At 43.2% G+C, this 24650-nt stretch overlaps 2 protein-coding genes across 2 annotated transcripts in view; both read left to right on the top strand.

Annotated features, from left to right (window-relative positions):
- GALNT12 (polypeptide N-acetylgalactosaminyltransferase 12) overlaps positions 1-5387 on the top strand; it is a 45165-nt gene extending 39778 nt beyond the window's left edge. Inside the window, exons 9-10 of the mRNA XM_042870215.1 lie at positions 1130-1285; positions 3642-5387. Of these exons, the coding sequence (XP_042726149.1) occupies positions 1130-1285; positions 3642-3779 (294 nt within the window). The 3' untranslated portion in view covers positions 3780-5387. The remainder of the gene's footprint in view (positions 1-1129; positions 1286-3641) is intronic.
- Positions 5388-10853: 5466 nt separating this feature from the next.
- GABBR2 (gamma-aminobutyric acid type B receptor subunit 2) overlaps positions 10854-24650 on the top strand; it is a 448585-nt gene continuing 434788 nt past the window's right edge. The window contains exon 1 of the mRNA XM_042869427.1: positions 10854-11168. Within this exon, the coding sequence (XP_042725361.1) occupies positions 10854-11168 (315 nt within the window). The remainder of the gene's footprint in view (positions 11169-24650) is intronic.

A 24650-nucleotide genomic window follows, 5' to 3' on the forward strand; every position in this document is an offset into this window, starting at 1 on the left:
TCACGCAGTGGTACTTACATTAAAAGTCCATTTTAAGTTTCTCTTTCAAGGCTAATTAGCTAGTGGTTGTTAAGAGTGGCCTCCTGGTAAGCACAAGTATATACTAAGTTTCTGAATTGGTATAGCTCCCTTCACACTGTTTTATAATCACTTTGTTCAGGAGTGAAACAGAACAAAAGAGGATTCCTTCTCTCCCTCCTCCTTTTATTGCTTTCCACTAATGCAGCTACACTATTGGTAACAAGCCATTTTCTGAGGTGCATAAAACCCTTGTCTACCCCACTGAGCATAATCTAAATCTGTTCTAAACACACATCCGTGCACTATAGTTGTCTAAATTATTTATAAGCATGCTAAATACAAACAGCTCTCATATTCTTCCATTTTCTTTAATGAAGTCCAAGATTTGGCAAGTGTCCATGATAAAAATAAAATAAAAAATTAAGGAAGGCTTCAACCATAATTGCTGTGGAAAACAATGGTTTAGGGCATGCTCAGAACATCTCTATAGAATATTGCACAACAAGCAAAGCCCGTAAATTGTCTTTAATAGAGTTCTGCTCATGTTTAAAAGCAGCTGTAGCTGATTTGTTCCGAATAATGTCTTAAAATGTCATGTAATAAAATGCTCATCACCGTGCATCCTGAGTTGTTTTGTAGCTGAATGTGAACCTTGACCAAATTGCATTTGAACTATTCATTGAGAAGCTTTTTAATTAAAAGGAACGTTGCTTTGTGACAGCTGAATTAAAAAGTTATACTGTCAGGCTACAAACTGGTTTCTGTCCTCTTTTTAAAAGTGGTCTGAATTGTGAAAGTAGAATATTGCAGCCAAATGCGGTAAGTTCTTTAATGTTGGAACATCTGTTTTCCAGTGCATTTATTCAGCATTTTGATACACTCTTAAGTTCTACCAGAGTAAATCAGTGCTGTGGTGAGATTGATTTTCTGTAAAATAGTAAGCAAATAGCAGCAGTTAAGGTTCCTTGAATATATTTGGAAGATTCTCTCTCCACAATACTAACTTTAATATGTGAACTTCAGTATCTTAGGATATCTTTCCTATAAATACTTTCTTGTGTACATATGAAATTACTGTTGCCCTCTGTTTCTTCTCTCGCATTTATAGTTTTTTGAGTACACATCCCATAATGAAATACGCTACAACACTCGACAGCCTGAAGCCTGTGCAGCAGTTATTGCAGGGACTGACTATTTGACAATGAATTTGTGTCAAGAAAATATTCACCATGTTCCTGAAAACCAGAAGTTTGCTTTCAGAGAGGTAGGAGTGCCTGTTTGGCACACTTTGGGTTTGTTTTCTTTGGGGGAAGATGTGGGAGAAAAAACTGCTGACTTTTTTGGGGGGAAGGGGATAGGGTGGAAAAAGAAAACAAAACAATTCTATCTTACTGCCTTCACATTCTGGCCACAAATACTCCTATATTTGGACTGGGATTTCGTTTAGATAGGCTCTCTATCTTGGCTTTTAATATGTAAACATAGAACAGGGGAGCAGCAACATGCAGTTGAAGCACATTCCTGCTGAATAGAAAGGCAAGAGGAAGAAAAGCGCCCATCTGTAGTTTCAAGGGAACTTCCATTCCCCTTCTCTATCCAGTCTTAGAGATGGCCAACTTCTGCTCTCCTTTCATTAACTATTATTTCTCAGTATTTTTACCCCCATATATCCTCGATAATTCACATTCACTACCATTGCTTTAAACTCCTCCTTGTTTTTAAGAAGCTGCTGCTTCTCCTCTGCCAACTGTCTGCCTATGAGCATCAGATGTTCTCTCTCGATTTTTCTGCAACATAATGCAGTTGTGTAATTTAATGCTCCATCAGAAAGTACCTTCTGCTTTACTCCTGCCCCTCCATGGGACACATCTTACTGACTGGAGGGACTCAACAAATTCCTTCTTCAACTTAAATGCCTATTACAAAAAAGAAGAAATGCTGAGAAGTACGGAGTGTATTAAAAAAAATAACATGTCATCTTAGAAAACCTTGTGTTAGTAGGTTTTAATCTCTGAAGGAGTTCCTGAATGCCTCAGAGAAAATAAATTGCATGAAAAATGATGGCCTTGGTCAGCTTCTGGGATGTTATTATTCAGCTAAGGGAAAAGGTCACGTAATATATCAAAAATATATATTTACATAATGTTTCTACATAATGCATCTAAATTCTACAGGCTCCACAGCTGACAAATTCTTGCCTAGATACTTCCACTAGTGATAGGAGACAGAGAAAATTCTAAAGAAAAACATGAAAATTACTGTCTCCTCACTGAATCTAGTCCAGACTGAAGCTCACTGAGTAAGATTAGTTAAGAGGTTGGCTTTATCGATGGTATTTCATTTTTAACACTGACTTCATGAAGTTTTTCAAGTTCAAGTATATTAATTCCTAAGATGACAAATTTTAGATGAACTTCAGTCACTTCATAAAAATAACTGAGAAAATGCAGTTTTGGAATACAGCATTCCTAGCCATTCACATTTAAAGTAATTAAGTTTCAGATACTAAATCCTCTTTCTTTCTCATGACCGCATTGTTCCACTGTGTGACTTGAATCTACTGCTCTGTACTGATTCCTCTTATTGTGCTGTATTAAATCAAAATCATTGGTCCCCATGTTTCAAGGCAAGTGATAGGCCAGGTATCAGTACTGCGTATCTCCTGCTTTGTGTTGAAAAATGTCAGACACTAGAGGAGCAGTCCTTAAACAAGTAGCAGGGATGTACCATTACCAGAGATTTGAACAGCCTTCCCAGCAGCCTGGCACCGCATCGAAAGCAAGTGGGTCAGATATTGATTAGTCCACGCAGAAGCGTGAATTATCACAAATGGAAACCAGAAAGTCATTCAGCAGCTAAGCCTGCGAGCAAACACATGAGCAAGCGCACACCTCTGGCCCTTGGAAGCTACGGAGCAAGGTGCCATTAGTGCAACATTCCTGAGGATTGAAGAGCAAGATTTTCAAAGAACTCAAGCTTACACTCAAGCATAGTGGTGTCCATCAGGGGTTTTGAAAATAGTTAGGCGTGCGGATGTCACCTGGGCCTGTCTTTGGTGTTCTCCACAGTTGGTTACACCACCTTATTGCAGCTCAGTATTTCGGTTGACAGCGCTTCTAGATTTGAGTGAGCTATGTGAACTGGAGATAAAATGGTTTTGGAGACTCCTGTAACAGGAAGGCTTGAGGCCTCACATGATGTTCTTTGGGAACACGAGTGCACAGGCCGGTCAGGCCTTGTGCCTTTTAGGCAGCTGTGCTATCCTTAAGCAAATCCAGCTGACTGCACAGAGATTTGAAGGCAAGAGGCACACTTAGAATTTTTTGCTTTTTCCACTACAAATATAACCTGTAAATAAATGGCAATTTTTTTTGGTCAAAAATATATCTGAAATAGGCAACTAACTAACAATAACTAAATGTACTTGCTACGTGCAGACTAAGTGAATTTAAGTAACACATGTATTTCACTTTGGTTTTCTCTGCCCATATTGTGATGTAGTAACAAAAGGGAATAAAAGTGAGCTGAGAAAGCATATCGTTTACAAACTTAAGTGTCAGGACATAAAATAAGTTTAAAAGTTAGGACTTTTGATAAAGTCCTCTTTCTCTCTTTTGTAGGATGGTACTTTGTTTCATATGCAAACTCAGAAGTGCTTACAAGCAGAGTCAAATTCCTACAATGGTAATCCAGCACCAGTATTACGACCGTGTTCCAATTCAGACTACCAAAAATGGTTCTTCAAAGAAAGAAGTTGATCCAGATGTCATCGGTATATAGCTGAATATGAAAATGTTCTCTTCCTAGTCAGCAGATAGTCAGCCTTTTGAAAATTCTATAAGTGGTATATTTTTTTATGAGAAGGACAGTAATTAGTTTAAAAGCATTAAATTTTGTGTTTCTGGAGCGTTAAATGGCACTAATTATGGAGAATTACATTAAGTAAGTACTGTGGTTATATCATGTCACAGAACCTGCTCCTCTTCAGTTCCCTTTATTTGGCAGCTACATAACTGTTTCTGAAGTGTCTTAGGTTCTTTTCACAAGTGACAATGTATTTTTTAATCTACTGTGTGAAAGAAAGTAAGGCAGTCAAAATAATTGCACTAATGTTATCTGCCAATAACTTAAAATGTTTATTTTTCTACTAAAACATTTTGCAGTTGTGCCTTTTAACAGATGCTAGTTAATATTTCTCCCCCTCTTTTAAATACCAAGAGGGAGAATATAGGCCAGTTCTGCCCCTAACTGGCTACAACAGACCCCTCACTGAAGACAGTGTGGATTTGCACATTGAGGCAGAAAAGGTTGCATATTTTTGCACAAATAACAATCTAGATGCATACAGATTGCACATTGCTTGACAATACTGTACATTAAATGTTGTGACAATTTTAGTTACTCAAGGCACTTGTTGAGTTTCTAAGCATGCTTAGAATGCTGATTTTGCAAGTAGTTTTTTCTCATCTTTCTTAAAGAAATAAGGCAACAACTCAGGGCAAAGTTGTTTAGCTATATGTGAATCTAAGTGTGCAGCTGTGTCCCAGATTACTTCAGCACTGTGTGGATTTTCAACATGCATAGAACTTGCAAGAACAAACCTAGCAACAATTCTTTAAATATGGGAGATTTGTTTCAAAATTACAGTTAGAGAAAATGAATCTAAGAAACTATAACTTTCATTAAATTGTAAACATTTAAATGTTGGTTAAAAATTACTGGGTAAACAAAAAGTGTTTTTATAAGTTACCAATATGATACAGAGCTGCTATTAGTTAAAAAGGAATGTTTCAGATATAACTCACATTTTGCCTTTTCTGACAAGTTGCTCATGGCAGCACATATAGTTCTATTGAAAACATGGGGTTTAATCTGCTCCAGTACAAGATGTTTACAGCTGTTAAGTGTGGGGTCTGCTTTTACCCAATCAGACAAGTAGTGTGTATAGCAGTCAGTGTATTTGGTCACTGACTATCATCATTAAAGTGTTGATTTAATAGTTTCAGCACATAAGGGAGACTTCCTTATCTCAGCTGGAAATGTTTTACACGTAGAAGTGTGAAGATTTCAACCATTTTTCCCCTCGAAAGTCTTGGTTTCTTCCATTATTTGTTCTTATTTTCTACATAAAATGTACAGAACTTCCTTTGAATCCTCATAAACTCATGTCATTTTGTCATATCTATTTATATGATTCGGGTGTAGGGGGAACATTTCTTCCTGTAGTGCATATACATGGAGGTTCTACCAAGACCTATCAGAAACCACAAAGATTGAATATTTTTGTGGAGAACTTTAAAGCTCTGTCTCTGTGGGTTGGATTGATGAAATCAATGTTGGAACTAATAAAATATTTTGTAACTCTGTAGAGTGGCAACTGTGGGAGTTTGTTTGTTTGTTTCATATGGTCAGTGGTTTTCTTTTAACCATTCCTCTGATTTCTTAGGCTCTGATCCCTGTAGCAGCTGGGAGAAGAGAACTCTATTTTATGCTCTCTCAAGTTCCCATTTCTCATTAATGCTTTTGTTCACCTGCTAGCAGCAACAGTGCTCAGTTTGTGGAGTCACAAATCAAAGCTGTGTGTCTGCATGAGAGAGCTGTTAGAAGTGTACCAACACAGCAAGGTTTTTCTGTTCATTCCTGGTTTTCCTTCATGACTGTTGATTGTATTACATTAATAAGTTAATGAAAGCCCAGCAATTACACTTGTAGACAAAATGCTCGTTGACCATTAGGGTCAAGAAGGTTTTCTTAGTTTTGAGACTTCCAGATTTTATCAGCAGGTGGTCATACGCAAATGAAATTTAGTAGTTGGAAATTGTTCTCTTGTACATCTTGCTACTCTGCATTTGTTTGGAGAGACGTATTGATGTTCTGAGATTCCAGTTACATGCAACTGAACTGTTTCCCTCTATGCCAGCAAAACTACTAGCCTGCACTGAGTATTTGCTAGACAAACATGCTTACGTTCAGTTCAGGAGCAGTCACTGAATGTCATAGCATCACCAGCTTGCTCCATGTAAGTTATTGTCCATTTAGGCCACCTACTTCCTTTTTTTTTCTTTTTTCCTTGTTCCTTTCCTTTTTCTCTGCTCACTGGAATTGTATTAGTGTCTGGCTTCGAGTTTGGAGGATGAAGGAGTTGATCACATGTCTGATTCACAGTGCAGAGACTTTCTTCAGTGGGAGGTCAGGGCTACCCTTTGAGGAATGGAGTGTAGACTTTGGGCTTCTCAGCAAAGAAGAGGCTGAATATCTCGGACAACTGGAAAAATTAGAAGTCTAAGTCACAAATCAATATTCCATCTGATTTTGGTCTCCTAAGACTCTTTGAAAATGAGAAAGAAAGAGTTTCCACACAGTCCAATACAGCAGCCATACAACAACCAGACGTTCCTCTGTTGCTTAATACTCTTGAGTGTTAAGAAATCGTGAGTGTTCAGAGCCACTTTTTTTCCCCTTTCCTTCAAACCATGTGAAGCACCCATAAAACCCAAACTTGCAATTCAAGCTGTCCTGAAGGAAAGTGAAGTCCTTGGTAGGAAGAAGAGGGGGGTGCTGGAGCTTTTCTCTGCCAGCTTGCTGATGGCTGGCTCCAGCAGCAGTAGCTGGGTCGGAATTAGAGCATTGCAGTTCTTCCACTTCCATTTACAAAGGAAAACGATTAGGTATGCATATGCAATTTTTCCTGTCTTCAAAAGCAAGAGGAAGGAAGACAGAAGACCCAGGATGGAGCTGTAGTTTGATGGGCAGCGTGACATGCTTCATGTGGCATCAGGCTGGCTTCCAGGGTGAAGAAGGACCAGCTGCAGAGCTCATTGCTTGGTGGGAAGGGAAAAGCAGTCTTCTTGAATTCACACATCCTCTGAAGGTATTCAACTTGCTGTGGAAGTAAGTGGTCAAGGGAAAAACAGCAGCGCAGATATCTGGACCTGAAATTCATGAACATTGAAGGAATACATATGGAATAAAATGCGTTAACTCTGCACACACTATGAGAAGACTTGATAATACCTGGAAGGAACTGGAAAGTATTATTTAACAGGAAGACATTGGACAGAAGTGTTTACTGAAATACAGCTGAACGGCTTGTGTGACTAAAATGCTGACGTGACTGGATAATGTGCCAAGGAGAAAGTGGCATTTGATTTTCAAGCAAAGGGAGCAGGGTTTACTACTCTTGAGAACGGATGTTTTAGCCAACAAGGAACAAACGGACACAGTGCCTACTGTTGACCACCAAATTAGAATAGAAAATATTTTTGCACAGCAGATAAAGGATGTGTGCAGTATTAAAGGATGTCTTCCACAGGGATGCACTGTACTGATTTTATGGTAGTGAGATGTTCTGGGGATTTCTAGGGAAAGGAAAAATAAAGAGGAGCTGGCTGGGGAGGAGGCTGTGTCTGAGATAATTTTTCAAAAAAGTCTGGTGCAATTCTCTGCTAGGCCTCTCATCTAAAAGGAGGCACTACCTGCGTCTGCTAGGCGTAAAGGAGAAATTCCTGAGTGCTGCTGGCAGGAAAGAAGAGGATTTGCAGAAGATAACTATGTATATATCTTATTGAAACCTTATATGCATCTTGTATGAAAAGCTTTGATAGGATCTCAGAGGAAGTCTTTAAAAGCATCAGAAAAGATGTTCTTTATTAAAGCTAAACAGCATCAGTGCACCTACATTGCAGTGTTGTCTATAATTACTTGATCATGAACTATTTCTTGCATTTTTATTTTTTTTCCTTTTTACAAAAGATGTTGAAACTCTTTTCCATGCCTTGCTGAGTACAGAGGAAGGATTTAGAAAGGCTTATTTAGCTTAATCCTCATTGTTCAATATATGGCTTTATTTATTTCCCCACATTAAGTCCCCAGCCTGAAAAAAAGGTTATTTTCATAGCTTTTCTTAACATGGAGCTTGAATGCTTCAGTGTCTCAGTGTTTCCCAAGCCTTTATTACTCCGTCTTCACACCATGAAGCAAAAGCATCTCTGCTTTCCTCACAGAGAAGACTGCAACAAAGGCATTACAATCAAAATTGCAAGATTGTTCAATAGACCAAATCTGAAGTACAGCTTTGGTTAGGTTAAATGGCAGCCAGCAATGCTCCAGATCTTTACAGTTTGGGCACAAGAGCTGGAACTCAGCTCTCACAGAATCATAGAGTTGTTTGAGTTGGAAGGCACCCCTAGAGGACATCTAGTCCAGCTCCCCTGCAGTAGACGGGGACACCTACAGCAGATGAGGGTGCTCAGAGCCCCATCCTGCCTCACCTGGAGTATCTCCTGGGATGGGGCTTCCATCAACTCTGAAGGAGTGATTTCACATGAAACAGCATTTGACAAACAGTCTTGGTACCTATTGCAGATGTAGGTGAGAATGACATTCATTTAGGATTGAAATGGTGATTAAAAATAATGTTATACAAAATCAGTGTGCCCTCTGTTCCTGATGGGATCCTAGGGAGATCTGTTCTTGGTGTAACAATGATCAATTTTCTGAAATAAAATAATGTACTGTAAGTTTGCAGGTGACAAACTGCAGGGCAGGCCACTTGTGTGAATGGAGAGCACACACTGCGATTTATTGCAAGGCATGATCAGGCACACAGGAGAAAAAAGCGGCTCACGTGCTCAGGCAAAAAGAATTGAAGATGTAATGTGGATGGCTCCACAGGGAGGCAGCCTCTTGGGACAGCCTTGCTGCTTTGCCTCCAGGGGTTTGCTATTGCAGTGTGCACACATTAGCGTATGTGTGTGAGGGAATATCAGCAATGCCAGGAGTACTTAATTTGATGAAAACATGAAAAGAATCACAGAATCACAGAATGGCTTAGGTTGAAAGAACCTCAAAGATCATCCAGTTCCAGTCTCCTGCTGTGGGCAGGGCTGCCCCCTACCAGCTCAGTTGCCCAGGGCCCCATCCAACCTTGCCTTCAGTGCCTCCAAGAATGGGGCACCGCAGCTTCTCTGGGCAGCCTCACCAAAGGCTGGCAACCTGCGTGAGACAAATTTGTACTGAATCTGATTCACATCTTAGCAAATGACAGAATTAATTTATCAAGAGAGGTGATGGCCTCTTCTTTACAGATGTCTTTAGGTCAGCACTGTTAGATGTCATTCCACAGGAAGGGCTGCAAAGAAACAGGAGTTATGGGGTGACAGGTTAAGGGCTTTTGGCTCAAGGTCTTGTCATTATGATCTTAGAATTTATTAATCTATAAAGATTCTTCCCAATTTATGGCACAGATGCCACCATTGTTTATGGGATATAATAGGTTGGCCTTCATAGAATCATAAAGGTTGGAAAAGACCACTAAGATCATGTATTCCAACCACCAACCCATGCCCACTGACCACATCCCTCAGTGCCAAATCCACACGGTTCCTGTATGCCTCCAGGGACAGTGACTCCACCATCTCCCTGGGGTGCAGGAGAAAAGGAGAGAAGAAATTTTTCCCTAAGATTCAACCTGAATCAACCCTTGGCACAACTTGAGGGCATTCCTCTTACCCTATTGCTGTTACCTGGGAGAAGAGGCCACCTCCCGCTCTTCCACAACCTCCCTTCAAGCAGTTGTAGAGAGCGGTAAGGTCTCCCCTGAGCCTTCTGTTCTCCTGACTAAACAATCCCATTTTCCTCAGCTGCCCCTCATCCCGGCTTTGCAGTGAGTGCGAATCTACAAAACCCGAGATGCCCCTGGCCGGGTTTGGCAGGGTTGCATGTTCCCCCAGCGGGACGCACACAGTGCCCGGCTCCACTCGCTGCGCAGGGGGTCCGCGATGGGAGGAAGGCACGGCGCGGTCACTACGCGCTGCCGGGCTGCGGGAATCCTGCGGAGAGAACAAACGATAACCCAGAAATAACCTGGTTTTGCAGAACGCCGCGCTCCTGTGCGCGAGCTGTGGAGTTGCCATGGCCCAGGCTCTGTGTGTGTGTGTGCGCTTGTGCGTGTGCGGTGGCGGAGGTGCCGAGCCGGCGTGGGCGCGTGTCTGCGTGCTGCACGGGAGCGGAGGCGGGGGGTGCGCGCTCCCCGCGTGCCTTGCACCGTCCCCCGGCCCTGCCCGGCATCGGAGCCGAAGGGCGACGAGTGCGGCACCTCCCTCCCCGCGGGAGTGCCCCGGCTCCAAGAATGCGACATTAAGGCGCTGCACCCCAGGACCGTACCGTTCCCCCCCTCCCCCGCTCCCCTCCTTCCCCCCCTCTTTTATTTTTTTTTATTGTATCGGAGCATCCTCTCTCTCCCTCTCTCTCCCTCTCTCTCTCTCTATATCCCTCTATATATATTTATTTCTTTTTGGAGGAGGAGAGGGAGGTGTTCAGTAAGGGCTTCTTCTCGCTCCCCATTTCCCTCCCCCCCCCTCTCCCCCAACCATGCTCCATCACTCGCGCCCGGGAGGTGCCGTTCCTCCCCGAGCGGAGCGCAGCGGGGAGGCAGAGGCAGGTCCCGCTCCCTGCTCCGCCGCCGGGAGAGGAGGGGAAGAGAGGAGGAGGAAAAGGAGGAGGGTACAGGGAGAGCGGGGTGGGGGGGGTGGGGGGGTTATTTATTTATTTATCGTTTCTGGTGGCTGCAGCTGGCAGACCTGGGAAGGAGTAGGCGCCATTGCCAGAAGGATTATTGCCAGGGGAGAAGAGAGAAAGGGGAGGGGGGCGGGGGGGGGGGTGGGGGAGAGAGAGGAGACCCCGAGGCTCCCTTGGAAGCGGGAGGCGTTGCTTTCCCTCCCGCCGCCGGGGGATGCGCCCGGGCTAAGCGGGGCTCGGCTCCCTCCCGCCGCTCCGTCCGCCCCCCCTCCCCAGTTCTTCTCCTCCTCCTCCTCCTCCCCCCATCCAGCAGCATGCATCCCTCTGCGCGGAGCCCGGCCGCCGCCACCTCCAGCCCTGCCATGCTGCTGCTGCTCCTGTGCCTGGGCTGGGTGCCGCCGGGCTGGGGCTGGTCGCGGGGCAGCTCCCGGGGGGCTGCCGGGTTGCCCCCCAACGCCACCACGCCGATCTCCATCATGGGCTTGATGCCGCTCAGCCAGTCCGAGGAGGACCAGAAGAGCAGGATCGGCCGGGGGGTGCTGCCCGCCGTGCAGCTGGCCATGGATCAGATCCGCAACGAGTCCCTGCTCAACCCCTATTTCCTGGACCTGCGCCTCTACGACACGGAGGTAGGGCTCGCCGGGGACGCGCCGCCGCCCAGTCCCGGGGCGCTGCGGGGCCGGGGCGCAAGGGCAGCGCGGACGCGGGGGCTGCGGCGCCGCCGGGAGACGCGCGGGGAGAGGCGGCGGAGGACACGGAGCCGCTCCGTAGGGGCTCTGCCCGCGGGGCCCGGACCCGCGGCGGCCGCTCGCCGCCTCCAGCAACAGATGCACGCCGGCCACTCCGTCTCCATCCGGATGCCTCCCCATCCTCGCGCCGGACGCGGGCTCCGGAGGCGGCCCGAGGCAAGCCGGTGGAGATCGGCGGAAAGAGTTAAATCTGCGGTACCGCTGCCCGTGGGATGGCTGAGGGCCGCCCGGCCCCGGCGCGGCCCGGTGCTGTTCGGGGTGCGGAAGGGTTGCGGGCGGGAGGCGGAGGCGTAGGGAAGTTGGTACCCGGCGCTCCAACGCGCTCCGTTCGGGTCGCAACTTCGCTAAACGGAGGGAGATGCCGGCTCGATGCGGAGCCCGCCCTCAAGGTGGCAGCCGCCCCGCGTGAATCGCGCCGCGCTCCGTTCCACGACAGCCCCCGGTGCGGCGCGGGGATGGATGCTGAGAGCCCCCGCTGCGCTGCGGGAGCCCCTCTCCGGCTAGAGAGCGGCGATACCGGGCTGTGCTGACTCAAGGTCGCCCCGGAAATCTCTCCATGTGGGGCGGCTGCCCTTCACCGACACGCATTTGTCGTGGCGTTGTTTCGGATGGCTTGGGGCGGTAGCGGTGAGGGTGTCGTTTGGGTGCTGTTGGGTGCAGAAGGCCGGGATGCTGCGCCAGGAGCAGCCCCGAGCTGCCGTTTGTCTCCTTAAAAATGAACCTTTGCGATCAGAATGAAAAGAATTCTGGGGGATTTTTGGAATGGCATTACCTGTTTCATAAAGTGTGGTCTTGGGGAGAAAAAAGATCACGGTTCTCCCAGTCCCGTGTTCATGATATTATTCCGTTTAAATCCACCCCTCAAATGGGATCGTTGCAAAATAATGAGTGCACAGGAAGTGGAGAAGCAGGAACCTTCCTTCTGCACACACATCCCAATCAATGAGGGGCTGCACCTGATTGCAATCAAAATATTTTACAGTTGTTTTACAGATTTGGGGTTCTGAGCAGGGTAGACAGCTTTAGGATGTACAGAGCAACTGAAGGAACTGCCTGATAGGCTCTGGAATGCGCACCGGTTCCTTAAAAATTGCATTTTTACTGTTTGGTACTCCAAGGATGTGAAGGATTGGGATTCTGCTGCCTGTGTGCTGTGTGGCTATGGATGCTTTTAAGCAATTAATAAATGGATGGCTATGGAATGCTAAATCAGGCAAATCTATGTATTTGGAGAGCGGTCAGGTCGTTATTGCACGCTTAATAGTGACAAGTAAACAAATGAGTGTTCATAAGGAGCATCGCAATGGAACAGGAACATTAACTGGAACAGCCTTTAAATGCGTAATGGTAGCACAAACTTTTTCGTTGTGCTCAGCCATTACCTTTTGTCTTATGATAAGCAGAAGGGTTGCTCCCTCCTGCTGCTCGCTCGGTGCTCAGCCTGTTCTCAGACTGCTGATAGATGGATGCACCCGGAGGGCCCGGATCCTTGTCCTTATGTAACCACAAACCTGCTCCTCTCCAAGACCTCGCGGGTGCCTTGACTCTGGCTGCTCTTGGAGAGAGAATGTGGGACCCTGAGCACCTGGGGTTTTTGTACAGCCAGAGAAATGTTTGTTGTGTAGATGTAGAGCCTGGGAAATGCATGACAGTGATTTAGGAAATGCATGGCAGTGATTCAGAAACTCCCTTGTGGAGTTCCAAAATCACCCGCTGTTACGAACTGATGTTTGTGTTGCAGCTTTACGTAACACTTCAATAAAAATCTCATGAAAAATAATCATGAAAGTATTATAAAGACAAACAAATCAGATCTCTTTTCATTATTGAGGCGGCTTCCCGGGGAAGTTGAACTACATAATGTTTGCTTGATGTTTCTGTACAGTGGAACATGGGAGTGTCCATATTACTGACCACCACTGGAATTGCAGTGGGTTTCCCAACTTGGGCTGCTCTCTGTGTCTAACCCTTGAGCACTGCAGTGGCATTCCTAGTGCTTATCAACACAGTTAAGCTGATGAAGCTCAGAGTTCACTGTAGTCCTTAATCTGTTATCTCAAGCAGCTATGATTCTGTGAATGATATCTTCAGTGCAAAATAAAACCACAGGTTACAGCAAGTATATATGCAAACATGGAGGCTTCTGACTTGAGTACTGTTGATGGTTGAATATGTCTGGAGCATGACCCCGATGCAGTTCAGTGAGCCCTGCTTTGCTGGCCCGTGGGCACGGCTTTATTTGCTCAGACATTCCTGTCCAGGTTTGGTGAATATAATACAGCTCAGGTGGAGATGTTTGCAGAACTCTGGTATAAGTTGTGGTGAATTCAGGTAGTCCCGCCCATCTCAGGGAGAGCAGGAGCAAAGCTGAGATGAAACTCTTAGACAAAGTGTCATAATTAGGTTATTTTAGAAACAAGAGTGATTATCTGTAAGGAGTCTTATCCAAGCCTATTGAAATTAATGGCAGTAATTCACTGATTCCAGCAGCCCTTGGACAGGGTCCTGGAAGTTAAGGGCGCTTGATAGTTTATGGCTTTGGATCAATACTGTGATACAGTATTTCTTCTTTTTCCAAACCCTGTGATTGTAACTATAGTTTGCTGAAAATGCAAAGAAATTTCTTGCAGAATAGTGAGCTCGGCTCTCCAAAAGCTACACACAGTTCTCAACTTCATTTAAATCGGGAAGGATGTTATCTACATTAGCATCCTGGCACACATCTGTTGGAGGGAAAAAAGCAGAATAATCCTAAAATAAGGAGCTAAGCCTTCTAATAGAGAATGTTATGCATTTCAATAGTATTTAATTTGCATCATGCAAAAACTAACCTCGCTGAAACTAGAGGAAGAGGCACAGTGGGAGAAGACAAGGGCCTTAATGGAAGTTGGATATCTGCCCTTCTGCATCTGGACATTTTCCCTTGAATATGGAATATATTTTCTGATTTCTTGTAGGATCAGTGCTGCAGGTGTTGCAGAGAGAGGATGATTTTATTTTGAATCTAAACATTTATAGCCAGGAAAGTCGTGTCTGCAGGTTAGGATGCTGTCACTTGTTTTTGGAGAGCAAAGGGAGTCTAAACGATCTGAAAAACACCTTCCAGAACTAAGGGGGATATATTATCACAAAGAAAGAAGAAAATTCATACTACGGTGGTGAGATTATTTAATTTCCTCTAATAACTACAAATAAATTGTAGTAATCCTGATGTAATCTCGTCTTTACATAACAACATACTCTAATACCTTTAAAGAGCATAGAGGGTAGGCTATGACGCATACACAGAACTCCACAAAAACCTTTTAAGGAAAATGGAAACTTCTTGATATTTAATACATATTTGCCTTCTATTCTATAATTAAGGAGAAACTGCCTCACCTAATTTATCTGACAAGAAGTTATAATGTAGATATGTCATAAAAAGGCCTTCCCTTTATTTTCCTTTTACTATGAAAATCTCTGTGTTTTTCAGCAAGACCTTCTTTCTTCAAGGTTTAAAAAAAGTTGTATAGGCTGTGCATCAGTCTGGGTCATTTCTACCAGCTATTCTATGTCGAAAGAGAAGTTCAGCCTCCAAGTAAAGCTGTCTTTTGCAGAAAAGCCCACTCAGGACTGCTGTCAACAAAGTTGACTCATGTCTTGTTCCTGCATGCTGGAGTAAGAGTCACACACACTTATTAAGGACAGGCAACATAGTCTAGGAGCAGGAGAGGTATTTTCTGGCAGTGGAGCAAAATAAGGGATCCATGAGGAGCATGAAGTACAGAGTCCAATGGCTGGGTCTCAGAGGACTGCCAGCTTTTGGTTGCCACCTGAGCAGCTCTTCCCTCACAGAATCGAGTGAGAGCATCCCCCTGAGAGAACTGCACACAGTGTGCTGGTTAGGCTGGCTGTCTCAGGAGGCGCAGGCTGGAGTCACTCTCATAGCAGCTGGATTTGTGTGGGAAGTGTGGTAAATCAGGATCTGGGGTGAGCCTGACACACTCTGTACATGGATGATGTACCCCGAGATGAAACTTGAACTCCATCAGGACCCTCCAGCACACGTGGGTGAGCCTGCCTCCAACCTCCAGCTCCTCTGGGGTCAGCCTACCCTTCTGTCTGCAGCCAGGGCAAGCAGTTCCTCAGCACTACTGTTGGGAGGGCATGAAAGGGGCCCCAGATCCAAGCTGTGCAGTGGCACTTCAGCCTCCCCCCAGGACTTGAGCCTGCACGCAGGTGTAGCGGCAGAAGGTCTGTTTTAAGATAACAACATAAACACAGCCCGACTCCTTCACATCATTTGTGAGTGTTCTGATTGCTGAATTTCCTGGAGCTTTATTTTCATTTTTAAGGCAGAACTTGAAATAGGACAGGTGAGGTGCTGTCCTAGTCGTCTGTTCTAAGGGGAGCAGCCAGCTGAATACCAAAAATATGCTAAAAGTCAGACCGAACAGACAGACTCTGGTATTATCGTGAACTTGTGTCTGGCATATGTTGAAGTTGATGGATAATTTCTTACTTTCAAATATCACTGAGTACTTAATGCTTTCTGATATATGCAGATAGTTTAGACTGATGATATGCATGCCACGCTATACAGGTAATGATCACAGGCTACTCTGCTGGCAGCATTCCGCCTGGAATGGATGTATTTGTTAAAGCCATCGATGTTCCCTTTGACTTTCATTCAATATGGTTCCACTTAAGGCATATAACCTCTTTTTGCATTTGAGTTTTGTAAACTTGGAAGGAGTCATCTAAAAGTTAAGCATTTATGTTAATTCCATGCTAGTTTTTCCACTGATGCTAAGATGTAGGTGGGGAGAGGAGAGAAATCATGTATTCACAGCACCCACTCTTCTGGGTGTGGATCTCAGACCTGCAGAATGTATATCCTCTAAATATCTTTGCAGAGAAATTAAAGCCAATGTATCATTTTCTGGCATATGTCTTGCAATTTCATGTATAACTTATCCCATGCATACTGCAAAACATACTGTTATGGAATCTTTTGATTCAAATGCCAAACACACTCTGTCAGTGCAGAAAAGTAATTTTTTGAGTAAATCCAGGAGGGAGTTTCCATTTACATTTGCAGAAAGAGGGGGAAGGCCCTGTCCTCTGAAACAGTTACCAACAACCGTAAATTACTCAGGTTTGTGGAAAAGATGGAGTGTAATATTCTAGAGATAACTGTGAAGAAAATATTTTGTGATAGGAAAAGAGAGAGGAAGGAGCTAAAAGAGAGTTATGATGGCATTCACAGAAAAAGTTTTCTGTGCAGTATTTGTACTGTTTTAATTGAATGCATGCAGCTGTTTGAGATGACAACAAATAGCACCACATCTCAAGGCTACAGATCAGCATCTCTTGTGAACGACATAATGAAGTAATGATGCATTTGTGGATCAAGCTTTGTTCTCCACTTGAAATTTCATTGCTTTATGGGAATTTTCTTGGCATACGGCGGAATAGCAAAGCATAGCAATGCATTTGAGGAAGTTGAGGGAGGTGGGAACCAAACAGTTCCTTCACGAAACTCAAATGGAGGTCACTGCCACCACTGGACAGAAGATACTTCTTCTTAGCAAGGTTTGAACCTTGGAATATAGAGTTTTGGCTCAGGTGATTGAGTGGTGGAAGTTAAGAAAGGAAATCCACCACAGTCCATTGTGGCTCAGCTAACTTTTGGAGCAGCTGGGGCAAGCAGAGAAGCACACTGAGGTCAGTCAGCACTGGTGTGACTCAGTCCTGTGGAGATGAGTGTGGGTATGTGGCAGCCCCTTGCTGGAGCTCTGTTTCAAACTGCAAGATTCAAAACTGAGAGGGAACAAATACATCACTTTTTTATTATATATATATATATATATATACATAATATATATATATATATATATAAGTTTATTTTTGTGCTAGGAATTGTGAAATTAAAACACCAATACAGCCTGAAGCCTTTTAGGAGCCAGTCACACTGCTGTCTTATTTGCGGGTGTAGCTGAGCTAGAAATAATATTTTCAGTTCTTTCCTTGTTCCCTAGTGCTGACATTCATATACCAGTTGCTAACTCCTGAAGCAAACTGGTTCAGCCACAGCATCACTCTGACTTGAACAAAGTGCCCCTGAGAAAAGCTGAAATGTATCTTCAGTCATATGTTGTTTCCCCTTGCTTTGCTGCTTATGCTCGAGGGACGACAGAGCCTTCTTTGCCAGCCACGGCTGCCTCTCTTTGTGGAGGATTTTGCTGTGGGTAACAGCTGCTGGATTTAGGGCTGGTTTGTGCTGCCTGCTGAGTGGAAACAGCAAACACTGACCGCCAAACACTGTTCTTTCAGATATTTTTTCTTGTGTTGGAATAACCATGTAATTTCATTGCCAAGTCAGTGATTGATGTCCAATTTCCATGTCATTAGCTTTTCATTATCATAAGACTTTAGTACTGACAATTTCATCCATAGTATTTTCCAAATAAGTATTTCCAAATGTGAAAATTGAAGCTGAGAGATTAAAGGTAAATACCCACCTCCTCTCTGAAAGTAATAGTCACTGAGATCTTAGAATGTACGGACTAATTCGGCAGGGCTGTTCAAATTGTCTTACTGAGGCTCTGGAGAGATGAAGGCCCAGATAATGGACTAATTGCCTGAAAGCAAACAGCATGAGTTTGAGGAATAGGATTAGAAAACTTATGTTTCCTACTAAGGCCATGGTATTCTCTTAAATAATTAACGTGTTCTAAGATCAGAGGACCGTTAGGATTATCCAGCATCTACAGTATAGGCCACATATTTCACTTGGAATTTCTTGCTTGATCCACTATGAACTAGAGTAAGTGTTTGAGTCTTGTCTTCAGGATCCCTCAGATCCTGAAATCCTCTGGAAAACTCTTCTCTGTGATTTGCATGGAAACCCTTTGAAGGTGTATTGTTGTTTCCAGTTTAAGCTCTGTTGATGCAGTTGCTGTTGCTCTTCCTTTCTGTGGATGCAAAAATCATATTGTCGCAGCTTTCATTGGAGGAGCTCATCCAGTTATCTTGTTTTTTTTTTTTTTTTTTTAGATTTATTTACTTATTTTTAATTAAAGAATCACTATCACTTATCTTTAAAATAAGGTATTTGTTCAATTTTCTGTTTCCTTCCAGTAGCTGTGCATTTTGATTTTGATACTTCTTGCCTAAGGCAGGCCTCAGTTTCTTCGCTGGTCTCCGGAATTACCTGAAGATACATACACACAACAGGTGTCTAAGAAACCATTTTACCTCCAGTTCCTCCTGGGAAAAGTAGGAAGAGCCCCTTTTGGGTTTTTAATTAACTTCCTTTCCACTGTTTACTTCTTCTACTCTCACAGGGAATTTAATGTTTTTCTAGCAAAGAGCACATACCTTTCTTTACAATTTTTACTCTATATAAAGTGACAGCTTTTGACAGATTAACACTCTAGTATGGTACGTTTTATTTTTCAATCATGTAATATTTTTCAAGCATTGTTATTTTCAGAAATTCACTGCTGTGTTACTTAACATCATCATATAGAGATATTTCAGTGTACAAGGACAGTATAAAAATGTTAAACTCTACCTTTTACGTGGAAGTTCTGTAAAGCACCTTGAGTTTTGCCTTCCCCTCACCTATGTGAATTCTGAGAGCTCTGAGTTTCAGTAGTTTACAGGAGATTGCTTGAGAGAGTGAGAGCCCCTTTCTTTCCTCTTTTGTCCCTTCCACGTTCTCCATTTATAAAAATTGCAAGCAGGACTGGCTTCCTTGTTGGTGGTGAGAATTTAGTCTGGATGTATGTGCTAGTGGCAGGAAGACTTTATGTAATATAGTAAAATTATATGTTATTATCTACCACTACACAGAGAAAGCAATACAGAGATGTCTTACATTTCAGATCTTCAAACTTAGTCAGGCTTCCTGCCTCTCATCATCTCTTGCTCTGAAGAATACTAACGGTAACCGCTACAATTTTTTTTGCTTTTTTTGTTTTCTTCTCTCTTTGAAGTTTCAGCTTAGGTTCCTGAATTGAGGTGAGGTTTTGCTTTCCAAAAGCGCTGAGTGATTTGCAGTGGGATGTTCAGCACTTCAGCAGGCCAACCCACCTCAGAAAATACCGTGTGCTTCTGTGAGACAGATTGCTGGATTTGCCACTTGAACAAAGACATTCATAGTTGCTTGCTTTAAATTTTCAGAGAACATGGTGGAATAAAACGTTTATAGGTCTGTAGGGCTGGCGTCATTCTGTCCTTGTTGGCGTGGAGAGGAGTTGCTCCACTGCCAGCAGAAGCCCTTGGTCTGGTCACAGCAACACAACAGCAGTGCCTCAGTACCTGTTGTTCTCTTCTGCAGTAGTAGCTAGGAGCCCTAGACACCTATCAGGCCTTACATGTAAGCTCTACTGGTGATTTCTCAAATAAAGGTTATTTTGTTTAAAGTTAACTGAAGGGTGGAAACATATTTTCCCTGTCCAGTGAGTTCAAAAGTTTGGAATTACTACAAATCATTTTTTTCATCCTAGATTCTTATACAGCAAGTGATAGATTAAGGCAAGTAAATAAGGCATTGAACTAGACAGAGAGAGCTGCTTCATTTTTTACTCTTTTGTGTACTCCTGTGGCTTTCTTCTGGATCTTTTAGTTTGTCATTCTCATCCTCAAAGTGCTACCACTAGAACTTGATGGATTACTGCAGGAATAACCTCACTGATGTTGTATAAACTAGTAATATTATCTCTTTTTTTTTTTTTTTTTTTTTTTTTTAAGTCCACTGTTCAGCACAAAGAAAATGAATCTGATCTGTGTGCTGCAATGCTGAGGAAGAGGGTAAGGAGCTGAGCTTAGATTTTCAGGCTATGTGAGAGGAGCAAAACACTATGATTTGCAGCACAGTTTTCATTTGTCTTCTTCATGTGAATCTGGTTAGCTGCAAGCAAATCTGGTCAGGCCTGGCTGGGTAGTGAGAGTAGGTAACCTGGTTGTTTGGTAATGCTGTGGGAGGTGAATTGTTTTAGCTGAACAGCTGGCTACCTGAAAAGCTGAGATATGTTAGGGCAGATAATAGTTTTCAATATTGGAGCTACTCTTGGCACAGATGGAAGTTTGGTCTTGATATAAGAACAGGAATTGCCATCCAAATAAATCGTAATGGATTCCAGTGCATTACTGAGGTTTCCTAGGATATGTGAGCACTCTGTACTCTAATTACATTGAGCGATTAAGCAGCAAGATCAGAGACACCCGGGACAAGAGGGGTGAATGATAGCCTACTTTGAAAAAGCTAACATTTGAGGCTGGGATTAGCGTATCTTATAAATGTTAATGGGTGTTTCTCAAGGGGGACGATGTTCTGTGTAGGAGGAATGAGGTGACATACAGCTTGAATATATAGCCACCCTTTAACACAGTTAACACAGACTATAGTCAACCTTTTGCATGAACTAATAACTCTTGAAGTGAGTTATGGTTCAGAAAAATGCTAGAAAGACAGAGGATAATGCAATAAAGAAGACAACACAAAAATATTTCTCCTTTTGTCTTTAGAATACATTGGCTATAGGAGAGATATTTATGCTAGGTTTTTTTTCCCTCTTAAGTTCCTGGGCACTGTGCTCCTACAGGGGAGCATGGTTTCCTCCTACAGTTTCCCTCTCTGCAAATTACTTAGCTTGTCTGTGTAGATATCACAATGGAGATGCCAGCGATGAGTCATCTAGTCCTCTGGTCACCAGTTGTGTCCTATGGCTGTAAGCTAACTCTTGCAAAAACTACAGTGATCCTTACTGTGCTGAATAACAAGGATCTACCTTGGGTAAAGTCCCCCAAAACAAGAGAAAGCAGGATTTAAAATGAAATGACCTCATTTTCTGAAACTGAATTCAAATTTCAAAAGGATTACTGTTTCAAATAATTGTGGAAATTCAGCTTCATGTTTGAGACGTGTGCGTGAGATACAGTTACTTGATTCAGTGACTCAGTATTTCATAATTGTTGTGTTTGGTAGCAAGTTTGGGAGATTTTCAACTGAGTTTTCCTGAATGAGTGACAAGAGCATGAAAGGTATTTTTTAGGTATTAAGCCTCAGGAAACGTTATTCTAACACTGAAATTTGTACCTGTCCAATCAACCATAAATATGGAAATATGGTTATTTATTTCATCAAAATGAAACATACAGACATGTTTTGTCATGCATGAAAGGATTAATTAGAAGTACAGATAATGTAGAAGAAACAATCACACAGTTAGAGAGATTCTCAGGAAGTAAATTTTAAGGAAGTAAATAACATGAGGCTGCACTTGTCCATTATCTTGTTGGTTCCTTTGCCAGCTATGAGTTAAATGTGGCATTGCTTAGAAGACCCAGAAGCAGCACAAGGAGAAAAAAACACTTATCTAGATTGAAGCCACTTACATATCTATACAGTGAGGTGATGCTTCTTAAAATGCTTGCCCTTGAAATTTATGTCTATCTATCTAGTGCTGAAATTGATTTCATAGCCTCCAATACACCACTTCTCTCATGAATTTAAACCCACTGGCTGGGGCAAGAGGGGTTGAACAAGGTGAGACGTGATATTCACATTTTGAGCACCTATATTCAAACCATACTTTTTGTTGCCTAAAGGTGAGCCAAAGCTATGACTCATGCAGTCCTGTATTCCCTGCTGAGTTGGTGAAAAGCTTTAGATATAAGAGGAGAGCAGCTCTTTAGCTGCTGAGGTTGGGCAGTATGAGTGCCTCGTGCTTCCTTCCCCTCCTTTCCCCTAGTGTAGTCAATATTGAAGTAACATTCATAAGGAAGGCTGGACCAAGGACTGTTCACCAACAAAATCCTATTTAAGCCTCTAAGAGAGGTATTAAATGGGATTTAAATAAGATCTTGGCCTGCATTGTCTCTCTGCTCATGGAAAAAATATATCTTGAGCTTAAAAATGTTTAAAAGATATATTTTCAATAATTACATTATAGAATCATAAGAATAAGGAATAGAACATGCCTATTAAGTATTATGTTAAATTGTTGCTGTGTAGGGGTTTGCTAATGGACTGTGCTTCATACTTAGTGTTGTGCTCAGGTAATGTCCTAATGTCTCAGTTTGGGGGAATTCTCCCAATTATTTCTGACCTTGCTACATTTGGTTTGGACACTGCCTTGTACAGGAACAAAAGCAGGATTTCCTTTCCCACATGAAGGACTCAGACAGTCTTGTAGCTACAGGCAATGTTGATGAAGACAAGTAAGGGATCTACACTGGGTATTTCTAATTTACCTTGTATTTGTGCCTGAGAATGCATGGAGAGCAGTAATAACAACTGTTGGGCTCTTCCCCGCCCAGTTGCATGAGTGAACTGGCAGAAGAATCACTGTGGACGGTTAGCAACAAATTGAGCGTATCTTCTGCTTGGGGCTAGTCCCTGGGCCCAAGGCAGACGTTCATTGCTTCTCTAATCAGTGTTATTTTGCTCTCTTTACTTTTACTTATCTGTTTATTTCCATGCCCTCATGTCACATAGTTTATAGATTGTAATTATAAATTAGAATGCTTATAATTAGGCTTCATTGGGAGTTTTTCTCCTGATGCTTTTTAGTTGTATGTAAGTTTCAATAGAATTTATTGACCTGAAAATGTTTTTGAGCGCTGTATTTTGAAAATTTTAAATTAAAAAAAAAACCTTACTTTGTGCATCAAACTAATACTTTGTTTTGAAATGTCAACTATTCATAAAGTAAATTGCCAGGCTCCAAACATATTATTTCAAATTTGACTTGTATCAAATCAAACTTCTGCCTGTGAGCCCCTCATTTTGTTTTTCTTTCAGATTACTGAGTCATGAAAACCTTTTGAGGTTTTGGGTTTTCATCCCAGCTTGGCACAGAGCATTTCTTTCGGAATCTTGCATTTCTACACGATGGCAAAACAATTTGCTATTCAGCTGTGTGCATAATGAGACCTCCCAGAAAGTTCGAGCTTTTTGCTCCATGAATAAACAAGCACCTCCCAGGCCAGCTGTTCCTCCCCTCTCTCCATCCCTGGACTTGGTGCTTGCATTCCCCCACTTGCCTATGCCAGCATCCCAATAGGTTTTGGGGCTCTCAGTGTCCAGGTGGGATGGGGAGAGTTGGTTACTGTCTAAGAGTGCTGAAGAGCAGAGGTGCAGGTTCTTCTGTGATGCCATGGTCCTTGTTCTGGTCCCTTCTTCACAGGTGAGATTAGGTTTTAGTTCAGCAAAGATTTTCTATGGCAACACTATTTTCTTTGTGTTTCTGTGTGCACAGCACACTCTCCATTCCATGGAACAGAATTACCTGGAAAGCTGCAAATAATATGATGAAATTACTGAGGTAGCTAAAGCAATGTGTGAGATGCCTGTTCCAAGGTAGGTGACTGTACATGGGAGAGACAGACTCAATTCAGTGCACGCTCAAAACTTGCTCTGATTTTAATAGAAGAAAGAAAGTTCTGAGGAAAGCGGAATCAGGCACAGGATATATAGCTTTGAGCTAACGCAGCCTTTGCACTGGAGGTACATAAAGCATCAACAACACATAGCACAGAGTATTCTGTTCAGGCTTTCTGAAGCTGATTGAAAATGTGATTTGTGCAAGATGACACAAACCAAAGCAATCTTCCCAGCCGGCTGCGTGCGGAGTGCTGAAAGTGGTTCAGTGTACAGCCACACCGATCAGTCCCTCGAATATCCATTCTCAAAGGGATCGTACCAGTTTGTGTATCGATTTGTCACCTATGGATGAGTATTTCTGCGACAGAAATGTTTAAAATGACACATGTTTAAAATTAGATTTGGCAGAGCAATTTGCCTAGAGATTATTCTTGTGAAGTATTGATTCACAGCACTGCTGTGAGCTGGATTACTGTCCAAATTGGAAAAGCCAGCCGTAGAGAGGTCTTTATCCTTTAATAACAATTAGCTCCTTTCTTAGAGGGCCACAGCTGAGTGAAGCAGAGGAAAGCCGCAGAATGTCAGGCAACCGGAGGGCCTGAGGCCTTCACCTTCGGGATGCAGAAGGGAAGGAAAAAACTGCAAGGCAAAAGGAAGAAAAAGGGAAGAACACAGCACGATGGTTCTCTGGAACCAGAAACTGGACGTTCTGGTGCTGCTTCTGTTACTGGCAGTCAAGGGCTCCGAAGAGCTGAATCGCACTCGCCTCTCCCTGCTGGGGCTCTTGCCCAGCAGCTGCTTGATCGATGGCAGGAACTTAACAGCGGGCGTCCTGCCTGCCGTGCGCTTGGCCCTGCAGCACTTGCGCAGGCATTCCTGGATTCTGAAGAACTATGAGCTCCAGGTTTCCTTCCACGACACACAGGTAAATGGGTGCAGGTGTGTAGCTGAGTTCCATTCTGGTCAGCCTCTCTCTGCTGGAA

The sequence above is a fragment of the Lagopus leucura genome, unplaced genomic scaffold (assembly GCF_019238085.1).
Source record: "Lagopus leucura isolate 7727_CA_CO unplaced genomic scaffold, USGS_WTPT01 Super-Scaffold_100002, whole genome shotgun sequence".
Taxonomy (NCBI): Eukaryota; Metazoa; Chordata; class Aves; order Galliformes; family Phasianidae; genus Lagopus; species Lagopus leucura.